This window comes from Musca autumnalis, unplaced genomic scaffold (assembly GCF_047663935.1).
Source record: "Musca autumnalis isolate F117 unplaced genomic scaffold, ASM4766393v1 scaffold_3, whole genome shotgun sequence".
Taxonomy (NCBI): domain Eukaryota; kingdom Metazoa; phylum Arthropoda; class Insecta; order Diptera; family Muscidae; genus Musca; species Musca autumnalis.
In genome coordinates this window covers 9,614,529-9,631,709 of record NW_027411866.1, presented here as the reverse complement: position 1 = coordinate 9,631,709, position 17,181 = coordinate 9,614,529, and the positions used below count along the sequence as shown (strand labels likewise).

Sequence of the window (17,181 nt, the reverse complement as noted above, 5' to 3'; positions counted from 1 at the left end):
TTAGTAGCAAATAGGGACCAGTATTATAAAGATCTCGAATGATCTGTGTCAAATGAACGGCCCCTTGAAAACGGACTTGTTTGTCTTTTTAAATCTTCAGTTTTGAGGTTAGAGAGAATTACGTCTGTTTGGTTAGGGATAACTATGTCTGGTTTTTTCAATTTCAGTTCCATGTGACTAGGGCTTCTGGTGAACCAGCGAAAGTTATTCTCCTACAATTCACATATATAGACACAAGTTTTTGTCTTTGAGCGCAAGGATTTTAAAATGTTCAATTTTGAGGTTAGGGAGAGTTTTTTAAGCAAATGAATTGATACTGAAAATTGAAAGCCAATTTCATATTCGTTAAAAATCACTCAACAATGCAGCTTTGGTAAAAACATAAGTCCCGGTCCACACTAGAGTGAATTTCATTAAAAAATTTCATGAAATTAGGTGTTCTTAGGTTGAATTTCCCACTACAGCAATTTCATGATTTTACTCTTTTATGGAACTCGATCTATAGACGCATAATTTCATGTCAAAATTTCAATGAAATTACTCTAGTGTGGCCCGGGACTAAGTTCAGTCTTTTTGCGCAAGGATTTTAAAATTTTCCATTTTGAGGTTAAGGAGAATTTTTTAAGCAAATTAATTGATATTGAAAAATGAAAACCAATTTTACATTCGTTAAAAATGTCTCAGCAATGCAGCGTTGGTTTAGTCAATGTGTGCAATGGTTTTTATTATTTTTTTTTTTTTTGTTTTGAGGTTAGGGTGAAATTTTCGAACAAATGAATTTATATTGCGAAACTAAGAGCTGCTTAATGTTCAGTAATTATTTATTATTAAGAAAATATTGGCTTCGTTCAAGTGTGTAAAGATTTTAGATTTTTCAATTTTGAGGTTAGGGAGAATTTTTTTTATAAAAGCATTGATATTGGGAATCTAAAAGTGGTTTCCTATTTCCAATTAATTCCTTATTAAAAAACATCGATTTTTCCTTAACAGCGCAAAGATTTTTGATTTTTAAAGTTTTGAGGTTAGGGAGAATTTCAAATTAATTCAAATTAATTGATGTTACAAAAATAAGAATAATTTATTATTGGGAATCTGAAAGTTATTTCCTCTTTCCAATTAATTCCTTATTAAAAACATTGATTTTTCCTCAACGGTGCAAAGATTTCAGATATTTTGGTTTTGAGGTTAGGGAGAATTTTTTTATCAAAAGATTTATTATTGGGAATCTGAAAGTTGGTTCCTATTTGCAATTAATTCCTTATTAAAAAACATAGATTTTTCTTTAACAGTGAAAAGATTTCAGATATTTTAGTTTTGAGGTTAGGGAGAATTTTTCACATCAAATTAATTGATTTTACAAAAATGAAAAGAATTGATATTGCGAAACCAAAAGCTGTTTTATGTTCAGTGATAATTTATTATCAACAAAATATTGATTTTGTTTAAGTGTGCAAAGATTTTAGATTTTTCAATTTTGAGGTTAGAGAGAATTTTTTTATTAAAAGCATTGATATTGGGAATCTGAAAGCTGTTTCTTATTTCAAACAATCCCTTACTGAAAAGACATTGATTTTTCTTTAACAGTGTAAAGCTTTCAGATTTTTGTTTTGAGGTTAGGGAGAATTTTTCACACCAAATGAATTGATGTTACAAAAATAAGGCCTAGTTAAGATTCTATAAAAATACCTTATAACTGCAGTATTGGTTTAGTCCATGTGTGCAAAGATTATTGATTTTTCAATTTTGAGGTTAGAGAGAAGTTTCCGGGCAAAGGAAGTGATTTTTACGCGAAAGTCTAAACCTCCATCATCCTATTGTGGAAACTTACTTATCCGTAGCTGACTGTGTTATGTTAACACTGTTCGACGCATGTTATTTCCACCACATTCAGATGACAATCAAATGTTAGGCCATTATGGCCATATTGTAAGATAAGTTAACAAATTATTGTTGACCAAAAACAGAAAAAGAAAACTCATAAAAATCTCCAAAAGCAAAACCATTGCTTTGCAAGTTATGTTTGGCAGAAAAGGTGTTTCAAGCCTGTAGGGTAAATTTCCAACAAATGAGATCCCAATCATCTGCTACAAGAGAAACTTATTAACTTATTTCTTTAACATTAATCATATTTTCTAATAGTTATTAATATTAAAAAAGCAAAAAACTAAATTATCCTTTCTATTTTCCAGACTCTACAGTCGTGTCCCACCATCAGCAGCTGTACCAATGAACCTGATACGCTAAGTGCCAACAACGATTCACTGCAGACCACCCCAGATAGTACACTGCAAAAACCAGCCAGTCTCCAGCAGCATCAACAGCAAACTCTTAGTCCCCATCATCTGCATCCCCATCATCAGCTGCACCATAACGGCAACGGCGGCACCGCCAACAGTGCCACCAGCGACACATCATCAACATCCTTTCACCAGCGTTTTGATTTTAGTCAATTAAAAGCTCGTCTACCGGAACTAAATTGTCTGCACAGTTTACAACGCTATTGGCAAAATAGCAATAACGGCAGTGGTGGCCCTGGTGACGGCACTAACGATCCAACGTCCGGCATTGGAAAAGATGATGGTAGTGGTGGTAATTCCTTTTATGCCAATAATATTTTAGGTTATACCTTTGGTTATTCGTTTAACGGCAAAGATTCAGCAAAAAGTGAAGCGGTACGCGAAACGCCACTACAGAAATTCTATCGTCACCAACAGCAAAAGAAAATGCCAGCATTTCGTGGTAGACGTGGTTGGTGTGGGTGTTTTCAGGTAAATGTCTTCATTTAATTGCATAATAGTAATATTAAAATTGGCAGTTCTTAGTGGTAATCTGTCGGCCAAGAGACTTGTAACGGAAATGTATAAATTTTGGAGTTTTTTTGTGGAAGAGCTTGGGCGTTATAAAGAGTTTTTGGGTTTTTGTGTGGTTTTTTGTATAAAACATTAGAACCTACGCATTTTTAGCTAACTGTTCTAGAAGCCAAGATATTTTCTTGATTTATTCAAAAGCTTTTGAGTTGACATTAAGGGTATTCACGAAATACAAACACACATATAAAATTTACAAAATGAAACAAAATTAAAAATGTAGTTTGGAAAAGGGCCAACTTGTATAGCAATGCATGACTTTAGCTCTTTGGTGTCAGAGGAAGAAAAATTGTACACGAAATTTCATTATAGGCCTGGGAACAAAAGAAATCTATAGCTATAGTCTATTACTAGGAAATGTCGCAAACAATTTGGATATAAGGAAAATAAAAACTTTTTGGTCAGTTTCGTACTTTATTTTGAAAATTTGACATTTTCTCACCCAAACTACGTCTGCAGGGGAAAGGTGTTAAGGAGAGAAATAATCCTCATCGATTTTGAATAGGAGGCTTCGAACAAAAGAAATCAGTTAATATAGTCTATAGCTACGTAATATCGCCAACAAATTTGAATATATCAAAAAAAATCGTTTTTGGTCGAATTACTACTTTTTCACTAAATGGGACAATTTCACCCACAAAAGTTGATATTAGGATAAGGGTATAAATGAAAGAAATCTTCTACAGCAAATTTCCCTATTAGTCCCCTGACAAATGATATCTATAGAAATAGAATATATCTCAAAAATTGTAACTAAATTGAATAATTAGTTTTTGGACATTTTCATACTTTATTTTGAAATTTTGCAAATTTTCGCCATAAACCTTCACTCCAGGCAAAAGACCTCAAAGAAGATAATAATATTAATAAAATTCCACCATAAGTCGCTAAAGAAAAAAAAAACAGTAGCTATAGTATTTATATATTAAAAGTTCGAAAATATCAAAAATAATTGATATTTGGTCGATTTCATATTTTCATTTGAAAAGGTGAAATTTTCTCCCACAAAATGTGATTATAGGGGAAATGTGTCAAGGGAAGAATTATTCTACATCAAATTCTACTATATGTCATGGAACACCAGAAACCTGTAGCTATAGTCTATATCTTTGAAATATCGATATTAATTGGGGTATGTCAAAAAATAATTTTTTGGTCAATTTTCCTTTTTTGGAAATATGTCAATTTCTCCCACAAAACTCGCTTGTAGGGGAAATGTGTCAAGGGAAGAAATATTCCACATGGATTTCCACTATGGGCTCCAGAACACCAGAAAACTGTAGCTGTTGTCTATATGTATGAAATATCGGTAATAATTTCAATTTATGAAAAATAATACATATTGGTCAAATTCTTACTCTTTTGAAAAAAATTATTCCATGGGAATTGTGTCAAGGGAAGAAATTTTCTACCTACAATTTCACTATAATCCCCCGAACAAATGAAATCTGTTGCTATAGTATATATCTATGAAATATCGATAAAAATTTTGATTTATCAAAAATAATACATTTTTGGTCAATTCTTACTCTATTTTCTCCCCGAAAACCTCTTTGTATGGGAAATGTGTCAAAGAAAAATATAATCTGCATCGAATTTCACTATAAGCTCCCAAACAAAAGAAATCAGTGGCTAAAGTCCATATCTATCAAATATCGATAACATTTTCGATTGATCAAAAATTATCAATTTTTGGTCAACTTCTTACTCCATTTTGAAAAGATACCAATTTCTCCCACAAAACTTGATTGTAGGGAAAATATGTCAAGCGATGAAATGTTCCTCATCGAATTTTACTATTAGCCCCCGAACAAAGGAAATCAGTGGCTATAGTCCATATCTATGAAATATCGGTAACAAATTTGATTTATCAAAAATATTAAATTTTTTGACCGAATTCTTACTATATTTGGAAAAAATACCAATTTCTCCCACAAAACTTGATTGTAGGGGATGTGTGCCAAGGGAAGAAATATTCTTCATTGAATTTCACTATAAGCTCCCGAACAAAAGATATCCGTGGCTATAGTCTATATCTATGAAATATCGATAAGAAATTTGATTTATCAAAAATATTAAATTTTTGGTCGAATTCTTACTGTATTTTGAAAAAATACCAATTTCTCCCACAAAACGTTATTGTAGAGGAAGTGTGCCCAGGGAAGAAATATTCTACATCGAATTTCACTATAAGCTCCCAAACAAAAGGAATCTGTGTCTATAGTCTATATCTATGAAATATCGATAACAATTTTGATTCATCAAAAATAATAAATTTTTGGTCAATTCTTACTCTATTTTGAAAAAATGCCAATTTCTCCCACAAAACCTTATTGTAGAGGACGTGTGCCAAGGGAAGAAATATTCTACATCGAATTTCACTATAAGCCCCCGAATAAAATAAATCACTGGCTATAGTCTATATCTATGAAATAACGGCAACAAATTGAGTTTATCAAAAATAATAAGTTTTTGGTCAATTTCATATTTTATTTTGAATATATGCCAATTTCTCCCACAAAATCTGATTGTAGGGGAAACGTATCAAGGAAAGAAATATTCCTTACTAAATTTCACTATATGTCTCCAAACAAATTAACTCGGTAAATAAATTATTTCTCAAATTTCGGGATTTATATGGATAAAAATGTCCCTAATATTTTCCTTAAATATGTACATATGTCCGTTTCCATTATATCCCCCATAAAAATATGTTTTCCCCCCATTTCAAAATTCCACTCCATATTATTTTCATATTTCACAACTTTTCTACAACATTTGCAAAAAATTATAATTGAACTAAATAAGAAACAAAAATACTGATCAAGCAAAAACAACCATTAAATGTTGAAATCGATCCCCCCTTAAAAAATTTAGAGTACGAGTACATAACTTTGGAACATACGAACTTACAACAACCGCAGGCAAACATACTCACACTCATTCTTACATAGTTTCATAGATACTTTGCAGTTTGATTATAAATTTATTTTTTACATATTTTTCCCATTTTTTTCTTTTTTTAATCCCAACAAAAATCTTGATAAGTCGCTAACAAAGCAAATTTTTTCCCCTTTATGAAAAATTATTGGCGTTTATTTTGATAAATGGGGTTTATTATTGCCAGATGTGGCATGTAGATAATTTTGAGAGTTTTACAACACTATTTTTGAAAAATGTCGTAAAGGTCGTAAATAGGTATAAAATGTTACAAACGGTGAAATAAGCATATTAGATGGTTAAATTTGTCTGAAATGGCCTGTAGATTAGTTTTTCAGCTTCGAAAGAAAGTTTTGAAAAATGTCGTAAACGTCGTAAATAGGTATAAGAGGTCAAAAACTAGCGAATATGAACACTATAAATATACATTTTAGTGACAAATGGCTTTTAGATGATTATTAGAGTTTACGACAATTTTTTAAAAAATGTCGTAAACGTCGTAAATATGTAAAAAGTACCAAACGCTTTGAAATGTGGATATAAAATGGTTTTGTTTAGATCGATGTGGTTGACAGATGAGTTTTTTCTTAAATTTGTGTTTTTTTTTATATTAGAAGGTTCATTTTGTTAGAAATGGCCTGTAGATTAGTTTTTCAGTTTCGAAAGAAAGTTTTGAAAAATGTCGTAAACGTCGTAAATAGGTATAAAAGGTCAAAAACTAGTGAATATGAAAACTATAAATATACATTTTAGTGAGAAATGGCTTTTAGATGATTATTCGAGTTTACGACAAATTTTAAAAAATGTCGTAAACGTCGTAAATATTTAAAAACTACCAAACGCTTTGAAATGTGGAAATAAAATGGTTTTGTTTAGGTCGATATGGTTGACAGGTGAGTTTTTTCTTAAATTTGTGTTTTTTCAGTTTGGAAGAAAATTTTTAAAAATGTCGTAAACGTCACAAATGTTTATAAAAGGTCAAAAACTAGTGAAAATGAACACTATAAATATACATTTTAGTGAGAAATGGCGTTTAGATGATTATTAGAGTTTACGACAAATTTTTAAAAATGTCATAAACGTCGTAAATAGATAAAAAGTAGCAAACTCTTTGAAATGTGGATATTAAATGGTTTTGTTTAGATCGAAATGGTCGACCAATGGGATCTTGTGTTTAATAGAAAAAAATAGAAAATTTTGAAAAATTTCGTAAACGTAGGAAATATGTCGTAAACGTATAGTTTGGTTTAGATCGAATTGATCGGTAGATGAGTTTTTGTGTTTAATATTAAATTTTGGATATTGTCGTAAACGTCGAAAATATTTATAAATTGTCGAAAACTTCGAAATATGCAGATTAGATCCTTCATCCTTCCTTGAATGGTCTACAAATGATTTTTCGAGTTTAAAACAACATTTTTGAAAAATGTCGCAAATAGGTAAAAGCGTCAAAAATAGATAAAAAGTGTCAAATATGGATATTAAATTGCTTTGTTAAGATCGAGGTGCTTATAAGGTTTTCGTATATAAGTTTTTGCGTTTAATAGAAAATTTTGAATAATGTCGTAAACGTAGACATTTTGTATTTAATGTCAAAAACTTCGAAACATGCATATAAGATGTTCCATTTGGCCAGAGACAATCCACAGCTAATTTTTCGTGTTTAAAGCAATATTTTAAAAAATGTCGTAAACGTCGTAAATGGGTAAAAATAGTCAAATACGTTGAAATATGGCAATTAAACGGGGTTGTTTAGTTCAAAATGGTTTAGGAATAATTCTTAAACGTCGTAAATAAGTAGAAAGTGTGAAATGCTTTGAAATGTGGACATTAAATTGCCTTGTTTAGTTCGAAATGCTTCTGGTATATAATATATGATTTTCGAAAATGTCGTAAACGTCGCAAATGTATAAAAAATGCCCAAACCTTTGGAATATGAACCTTACATTTCAAATATGCTTAATATATGCTTCATTTAGCCAGAAACAACACGCAGATGATTTTTCGAGTTTAAAACAAAATTTAAAAGAAATGTTGCAAACGTCGTAAATAGGTAAAAGTTGTCAAATAAGTTTAAATATGGCAATTAAGCGGTTTGTGCTGTTCAAAATTGTTTCATAATAATTTTTTTGTATATATGATAATTATACAAGATGTCGTAAACGTCGCAAATAGGTAGAAAGTGTCGAATGCTTTGAAATGTGGATATTAAATGACCTTGTTTAGTTCGAAATGATTCTGGAATAAATTTTTGGTGTATAAGATGATTTTGAAAAATGTCGTAAACGTCGCAAATGGGTACAAAATCCTCAAACCTTTGAAATATGAAACTTAATTGCATCCTTTCGGTGAAAATGGTCTGGTAGAGATTTTGGGTGTCCAAAAAATAATTTTGAAAAATTTTTAAAATATTGTAAATTTGTATAAAATGTCAAAAACTTAGAAATAGCATCAAAAAAGGCTTCATTTATCAAAGTTATTGTTATTTTTATTCTCAGATTTTTCGTAGTTTTCAAAGATCACGTTTATTGACAAATTTCAGTTTTATTGGTTGATGTCGAATTTGTCAAAAAGATCGTAAACTTGTATAAAACTAAAAAAACATTCCATATTTATGTATATCTTATTATGCTTTAAGGTGGTATGTAGAGTTGGGTCATCTAGTTCCTAGTTCCTGGTACTAGTTCCAAAGCGTATGAGTAACATCATTAAATATAACGTGTGATAGTAAGTATACGCAGTTTGTTCAAAGAAAAAAGGTGGGCCATTGGAACTGCGAAGTGAACGAGATAGTTCCATATAGTTCCTTTGGCACAACTCTAGTGGTATGTAGGTAGCTAGGTTTTCCTTATTAACCCGGATAAGTTTTTTTTTGCTAGTCTACTTTGCCTTTGGTCAGCTGTTTGATATGAAACAAAGAAAAACCACACTTCAAAAGTTAAGCAAAACCAGCTCAGATTTACAATCACTTTGTTCGACGTTGTTGGCCGACAAATATGTTTTACAATTGTTGAAGTTGTTGTGTTTTGTAAAAAAGTTTTGCAAAACAACATTAATTGGTTATGCTCCACTAATAAAATGCCAATTACCAAGTCTAAATGATAAGAATTGGTAACACCCTTCGAGGTGGGCAAGCACAAAATAAAAACAACAACCACAGCATTACTTAATCCTTTCTCTTTTTTTTTCTATTTTTCTTGTTTCCCTTCCAGGATGATGAACCACCTGAGATTTGTGTGGTTGAGGGGGCATTTACCCTACAGACCTTGACACCCACCCAGCCTATGCCTTCGGTAGATGAATTGGATACCAAATTTGCAGAATTGGTAGAGGAGTTAGATTTAACGGCACCCAACAAAGAAGCAATGTTGAGTTTGCCTCCCCAAAAGAAATGGCAAATTTATTGTTCACGAAAATCACCACTGGACACCATTGATGGTAATGGTGCCTCCAGTAATATTACCCAACCACCAACGGCGGAGAATTATGTGGAGCGTTTAAAGGATTTGGCTTTACACATATCCATCAGTCCTGAAGATTCACCGTGCCATGAGTATAATGCTCGCATTGAAAGCCATACACATTTCCTGGATGCCCTGAAGACAGCATTGAGGACTTCAACCCACAGTTTTGTGTTGCGCTTTGTGGAGTTTGAGGGTCTGCCAGCTCTGCTGAATTTGCTACAGAAAATGGATATTCGGGTGGCGAATAGTCCTTTCCATACTAGTCTTATTGGGTGTATCAAGGCCTTGATGAATAACTCGGTGAGTTTTGGAGATCTCTAACTTCTTTAATTTTCTCTTAATTCATTCTAATTTTTTTACTTTTAGACCGGCCGTGCCCATGTCTTGGCCCACCCCACCTCCATAGATACCATTGCCCGATCCTTGGCGGCGGATAACATCAAAACCAAAGTAGCAGCCTTGGAAATTTTGGGTGCCGTTTGTCTGGTGCCTGGAGGTCATCGTAAGGTGTTGCAGGCCATGCTAAATTTCCAGGAATTTGCCGCAGAACGTACCCGTTTCCAAAGTATTGTCAACGATTTGGATCGTTCCACAGGGGCCTATAGGGATGATGTCAATTTAAAGACAGCCATTATGTCATTTATTAATGCCGTCTTGAATTATGGTCCCGGCCAGGAGAATTTGGACTTCCGTCTACATTTGCGTTATGAATTCTTGATGTTGGGCATACAACCCATTATTGATAAGCTAAGGAAACATGAAAATGAGACTTTAGATAGGCATTTGGTAAGTTGAAGAAACAACTTCGTTAACAACAGAAGCTCATCTCTCTCCTTGTCTTTAGGACTTTTTTGAAATGGTCAGAGCCGAAGATGAAAAGGAGCTGGCTCGCAAATTTGAACACGAGCATGTTGATACCAAGAGTGCCACCACCATGTTTGACTTCTTGAGACGTAAACTAAGTCATTCCCCAGCCTATCCCCATTTGATTTCACTGCTGCAGCACATGCTTTTGCTGCCCTGTAAGTTTAACTAATTTCCCGCTTATAATGATATTCCTTCTAACCCCATTTTCCTCTTTCAGATACTGGTCATTGTACCCAACATTGGTTATTATTTGATCGAGTGGTTCAACAAATTGTCTTACAAACAGAAGGCGGTCGGCCCCGCAGTGACATTGATTCGGATGACCCCAACAAAGAAAAAGAACCCATATCACCAGTCCACGACCCCGATGTAGCTCCTTTGGAAATAAATGTTTCAAAATTGGTCCATTTACTGGTAAAAGAAGAAGAACTAACCCAAGCCCGCAAGCGGGCCGATGAATTAGAAAAAGAAAATTTCGACATTCAATCGCGTTTGGCGAAAAAAGAACAAGAGCTTGATTTACGCATGCAAGAAAAAGAAGATCTCGAAACAAGTTTGGCCCGCATGCGTGAACGTCTGGAAAAGGAATCGGCAAATCATTCACAGGCCGTGCAAAGAGCCCAAACAGCTGAAATGAAGTTAGAAGATTTACAACACAAGCTAATGACGGAACAACAGGAAAGAGCAAGACTTGAGAGATTGGTCACCGAGGGTAGTATACCCGATGATCAGAAAGTGGCAGGCCTGACTGGTTGTAATGCACCACAAGAACCAGTGAAAATTGTACCTCCACCCCCACCGCCAATGATGGCAGCACCGCCACCACCTCCACCACCGGCTGGACCACCGCCACCACCTTGCCCCGGACCACCACCACCACCTGTTATGACACCAGCAATGGGTAAGTATTGGATATTGGGCAGAATGTTAAACTATTTTTTGGAAAATTTGGGTTTTAGTTCCAATATTTGCATATTCGCAATATTAGTACAGCATTTCTAGCCTAACTTTTACAAAGAAAGAAAAACAACTGAAATCCTCACTTTTGTAATGCAAGTTTAAACCTGAACAATAATGCTATTACTGACAAATAGAATACGTAATAACGTTATCAATGGAATCCCCTTTGAGAAATGTACTTCGACCTAACCTCAATTAGTTTATAAAAAACTTAACCTTAAATATCATGCAGTCTATAAAAAGAAAACGCAACGAATGCCCATTTCGTTACATAGAAGCGTAAAAGTCTACTTCCTTACAGGAAAATCATAACCTAATTGTTTATAAAGAAACACTAACTTTGCTTTTAGAACGAGATAAGGTTTAACTTAACCTCTAGGAAAGTTATTGCAACATCAACAAAGAAAAAAACAACGCCATTATTCTAGGCGTGGGACTCGATATACTAGTTCCTCACGGAAAATCAAAACTTTCATAACCACCTTTTTTTGATTTTTTGAAAAAGTACATTTCATCCCTAAATAGTCTAGCATTAACAAACAAAGGGGTTTTTAATGGATCCTTATTAGACATTCATATGTTCTACCCCCCGCTTGAAACCTAAAAACATCATCAAACATAACCTCACCTAATAAAATTTACCAATCTTCACCATTTTTTTTTTTTCAGCACCACCTGCACCCAAAACTGAAGTACCCAAAAAGAATGTGCCACAGCCTACAAATCCATTGAAGAGCTTCAATTGGTCTAAGCTACCTGATGCCAAGGTCCAGGGCACCGTTTGGAGTGAATTGGATGAATCGAAATGGTATAACAACATTGAATTGGAAGCAATTGATAAGTTGTTCTCGGCTTATCAAAAGAATGGAGTGGCGGTAAGTTGAACATAAACAATTTTGGATGCAAATTTTATAAATTTTACAAAATATTTTGTTTTTCTTTCCACAACAGCAACAAGTTCCAGATGGTTCTATTGAAGACTTACGCCTAATGGGCAGTAAACCACGTAATAAGATATTATCTGTTATTGATGGCCGGCGGGCTCAAAATTGTACCATACTTTTAAGTAAATTGAAAATGACGGATGAAGAAATTTCCAAGTAAGTGGGAGGAGTGAAAATAAAGGATCAAAGATCTCGCTTAATACATCAATTTTGAATCACACTTTGAACCACGCTTCAAGTCATCGATGACATGATTCAAATGTGGATCTGAAATCCTTTGTCTATGAAGCCTGGGAAGCATTAAGCGATTGGAGAAAACCTAATCATTTATGTGTTCCAGTCTTTAGCGAATCAATGACTGTCTTTTGTCTCTCGTCTATATTTAAGAAATCGTACTTCTTATAAGAAATTCTTCTATAAACCCTTCTTTTTTATTTTGCAGAGCTATTTTATCCATGGATTGTAATGAACAATTAGCCTTAGATATGGTTGAACAATTATTGAAGTTTACACCCTCTGCAGAAGAGAGAGCTTTATTGGACGAACACAGTGAAGATATCGATTCATTGGCTAGAGCCGATCGTTTCTTATATGAAATATCAAAGTAAGTATTCGAATGAGAAGTGGTTTCAGTTATTCTATTCAATGCTTGAAGGTAAAGAAGTAATCAAAGGACCCCATTAGATGTGAAAACAATTCCAGATGATTTTTTAAAAATTGCCCGGAGTTTGTAATCTTTATTGGACTTGAAAATCTAGGAGATTTAATCAGACCAATGAAACAGCTGTTTAAAGTAATTGAACTGTCGATAGTCTTGTTCCAGAAATTGAAAATTGCATTAACGTGAATATTGTCACTACAATTTTTTCATTTCCATTCCCTCAACTTCTCTCTTCTACAAACAAAGACTTTCCGCAAGTCAACTTGTCTAATCTAAATTGGGACTGTCTTTCATAAATACTTTACCTATAATTAGGTTAGGTTATAGACAGCCGCTCCACTCGGAGTCCGTTGTGGTCATTCTGAAAAAGAGAGAATTTTTATGAAAAGAGAGTCGTAGTGGATAGACAGAGTATTTAAAGGTTAGAAGATTAGATTAGAATTATTAAGGTGGGTTTACGATTCGTCGCCGTTGGAGCCATCCCCGACCTTTGGCGAGGAAGACAAGACTTGTCCTCTGTTCACCCACGGTGCCCAAACTTCTGGACATAAGCAGCTATCAACGTAAATAGTCTTATAATTAAGTTACCAAAAGACTTCTTCCTACGCCTTGCTTTGCAAATGTCAAAGAAAGTCAGGGCCACTTGTCGCTGTTGACCGTATAATTTGACATTAAACAAATTGTAAACTTTTTTGTTGCAGCTTCTATTGTATTGCGATAGCATGGAAAGAGATCAGCTAAAAATTCTAAAAACATTTTCAATGTATTTCCTTGAGATTTTCTAAAATCTCCAGGAATTTTGATATAATTGTTTTTCTAAAATTATTTCCCCATTTCAGAATACCCCACTATGAACAACGCTTGAAGAGCTTACACTACAAGAAACGTTTCATGATCACAATAAACGATTTAATACCACGCATAACCAGTGTTATGGAAGCTTCCAGAGAGGTGGCAAGATCACGACGCTTGAGAAAACTATTGGAGTTGGTACTGGCTTTGGGTAAGTTTTGAAAATCAACAGCACATACTTTGAGTCCCTACTGAACAAACTCTCCCCCTCCCTTCCAGGCAACTACATGAATCGTGGAGCCCGTGGCAATGCCTCCGGTTTCCGTTTGGCCTCATTAAATCGTTTGGCTGATACCAAATCCAGTGCTGCCAAGGGCACCACATTGTTGCATTTCTTGGTTCAAGTCATCGACAAGAAATTCCGTGATCTTCTCAAGCTAGAAGAAGACATACCCCATGTACGTGAAGCCTCCAAAGTCTCCCTGGGAGAAATGGACAAAGATATACAAATGCTGAGAACCGGTTTGGCTGATGTTGCGCGAGAAATTGAATTCCATCGTTCATCGGGTCCCGCCCAACAAGGGGATCGTTTCTTACCTGTTATGCGTGAATTCCATGCCCAGGCCTCCGTGCGTTTTGCCGAATTGGAAGATAAATTCCAAGACATGAAAACAAGATTTGATAGGGCCGTACGTCTCTTTGGAGAAGATGGTTCGGTACTGCAACCTGATGAATTCTTTGGTATTTTTGATGCTTTCCTCACATCATTTGCCGAAGCCAAGGCAGATAATGATAATTTGCGTAAACGCCAAGAGGAAGAAGAGAAGAGGGCCAAACAAGATGCCGAGTTGAAGAAACGCACCATTGAACGTAAAAACAAGGAAGGCCTAATGTCTTCGGTGGCCAGGAATTTGGGTTTAAAATCCTCCAACGGCCCCACCAGCCCCGCCAAGGGTGACAATAAGGGTGAATTTGATGATTTGATTTCAGCCCTCCGGACCGGAGATGTATTCGGTGAAGATATGGCTAAATTTAAACGATCACGTAAAACACGCCTTAGTAATGGCAGCACCTCACCACCCCGACATGGTGTGCACCGAGAAGAAAGTCGAGAACGTACCGTAAGAAGACAGTAAAGAAAGTTAGGTTAGATTTTAAGTGAAAATATATATTTTTTGTTAAAACATTAATAATAATAATTTGTTAAATGATTGTATAAATATTGATGGAACCAAGTATGGAAGGAACTTAATTGTATTTGTAATTATGCAAAGTAAAAAAAGATTTTGTATTCAAAATATAGTTTATTAATTTATTAAGTAAACAAAAAAAAACTTTATTAAGAGAATAACAAACATTTTTTATGTATTTAAAAAATATTCTCTATAATTAAAAGCATTAAACCAAAATTATTTAAAAAAAGCTAAAAAATATTTATCACGCCCTCAACACACACACTTTTGTATTAATAACACATAACCCTAGATTTAATTAAAAAACTGTTTGTATGTATGTATTTCTTCTTCTCGTTTGCTGTTCTGTTTTTTGCATAAAGAAAAGTGAAAAACAAAAAACTCAATACTATTACATATTAAAAAAAGTATCTTCTAGAGAGCGCATTAGGCCACAAACAACAACTAACAGCAAATTAAAATAATTTGTAAATGTTAGGTTAAGCATAATTCTATATATAAATAATATAATACTTATTAGTAATTAATAATAAAAAATATTACATAAATAAACGATAAAACGAACACACAATAAATAAAAATGAAAAAAATCTTTTATTTTAGTTGTATGCAATTTAAATAAAACTGGGTTTTTCTGAAACTTGGTATACGGAAATACCAAAACATGAGATTTATCTCTATTAACATGAGATTTATCTCCATTAGAGCTCTTTGCCTGGTTAAACTTCTTTATGAGGATTTATTTGACGTTTCCGCTATGGAATGGACATTCAAATCTGGTGAAGTGTAAACGGGGTGTTAATTACCCCTATTACGGGTCTAGGCGTTCAAGTGTCGTAGATGTTGTCGTAGTAGTCAATATGCATTTTTATGACTTTTGCGTCATGTGAAAAACGTATCAGACCATATTGACAATAAACAATGACGAATCGGCCGCAGTCAAGTATTGTCGGATAATGGACCAATGCAAAAGAGTCCGATTTTGGCAATGAAAACATCGAAATACCTCTGGACTCTATAGGGGAAAAAATAGACCCTCAGTGTATTATTTTGAAAGACCTACAATAGAGCTCTATTTCCTCTCTCAATATTATTGGAATCAGTTCATTTTTGGTATGTTCCTTTACTTTTGAAAGTGGTAAAATCGAAGTTGTAAACGGCCCCAATATGAATTATATGGTGTATGAAGTAAAGAAACGATTTTCGAGTAAAAAGAGGTAAAACTTTAAGATTCTTGCACGTAAAGGAACATAGTTTTTTACTAAATGCATAGATATTATACTCTGCTATCATAATAAATCCCAAAAAGTGCGCCAAATCTAATAAAACCCATCAAATATGTAAATTATACACCTTCTAGAAAAGCTAGAATGCCGAATTTTTGGTACTATATTTTTTACCAAGCAAAAAAGTATTCAAAATCGGGCTCATGGACATAATAATGATTGGGAAGACATTCTCACTGACATCATAAGGAAATATTTAATAGTCATTATTCTGAAAGTCGTGAAAACGGGTCCAAAAAGCTTAAACACATTCAAATACCCCCATTCCAATGTCCAGATCATGACATATTAATCTTATTTGTGTAAGTTGCTGATGTAATATAACAAAACTAAACTGATAAATACATTGGGCCCAACTTCTGATATCGACCCTTATACATTTTTGGGTCCATATTAAGAAAACAAAAAACTCAAAGTCCTCCAACGAATAACCAATATTTAATAAAAAATTGGGGTACCAGTACCCTTTGAGCGTTACATGCCGAGCCTTAAATTTTGGTTAAACTTAGGTCATTAATGCTCCAATGAATGTACAAAGTGGATAGACAACTCATTAAGGAACAAAACTGAATTATCCAAAAACCGTAGATTTGGTAATTTTTGCAATACATTTATTGTCACCCCCAACTAGTAGTTAATTCTTATTTTTGACCGTATTTTTATAAATCGCAAATAAACTTTGCATATTTTGACGGAATATTGTTTTGGGGACCAATAGCAAGAGATTTGCACAAAAACCCGTATAGTTTTTACCAAGGCCTACATAAGGTCGGCTAATAAGCCCAGCTGATTATTATGTTTGATGTCAAAAACATTAGGTGTGTCTTTTTACGTGATAATAGGTGTGTACGATAACCCAATAATTTGTACAAATTCGTACAAATTATTGCTGAATGCTGTTCGATAACAAAATTATCCAGCAAAAGAGAGCGAGTTTGGAGAGTTTTGTGACTGAAAATTTGTCCCTCAAAAATTTGCAAGTCTGATCAGCTGATTTGAAAACATTTGTTTTGTTTTATTTTTTATTCTTGTTTGGCGAAAACAAAAATAAATATTGAAATATCAAAAAATTAAACATCAAAAGCTGAAAAATATAAAAAAAAAATCATGGAAAACAAGAACATCAAATTGATGCAAAAACTTTTCTTCTTCTTCTTTTTCAAAACAGTTGATTCCTTGCAAGTTTTTACAAATTGTTGTTCGATAA

The 17,181-nt window shown here is 33.7% G+C and overlaps 1 protein-coding gene across 6 annotated transcripts in view; it reads left to right on the top strand.

Annotated features, from left to right (window-relative positions):
• The window catches only part of DAAM (disheveled-associated activator of morphogenesis-like protein), a 290,481-nt gene extending 275,555 nt beyond the window's left edge, over nucleotides 1-14,926 (top strand). For all 6 annotated transcript variants that reach the window (XM_073979556.1, XM_073979557.1, XM_073979558.1 and 3 more), the window contains 10 exons: nucleotides 2,190-2,768; nucleotides 9,020-9,571; nucleotides 9,638-10,057; nucleotides 10,116-10,293; nucleotides 10,356-11,039; nucleotides 11,768-11,973; nucleotides 12,050-12,198; nucleotides 12,485-12,646; nucleotides 13,543-13,706; nucleotides 13,775-14,926. In XM_073979556.1, the coding sequence (XP_073835657.1) occupies nucleotides 2,724-2,768; nucleotides 9,020-9,571; nucleotides 9,638-10,057; nucleotides 10,116-10,293; nucleotides 10,356-11,039; nucleotides 11,768-11,973; nucleotides 12,050-12,198; nucleotides 12,485-12,646; nucleotides 13,543-13,706; nucleotides 13,775-14,631 (3,417 nt within the window). In that variant the 5' untranslated portion in view covers nucleotides 2,190-2,723 and the 3' untranslated portion in view covers nucleotides 14,632-14,926. The remainder of the gene's footprint in view (nucleotides 1-2,189; nucleotides 2,769-9,019; nucleotides 9,572-9,637; nucleotides 10,058-10,115; nucleotides 10,294-10,355; nucleotides 11,040-11,767; nucleotides 11,974-12,049; nucleotides 12,199-12,484; nucleotides 12,647-13,542; nucleotides 13,707-13,774) is intronic.
• Nucleotides 14,927-17,181: the final 2,255 nt, after the last annotated feature.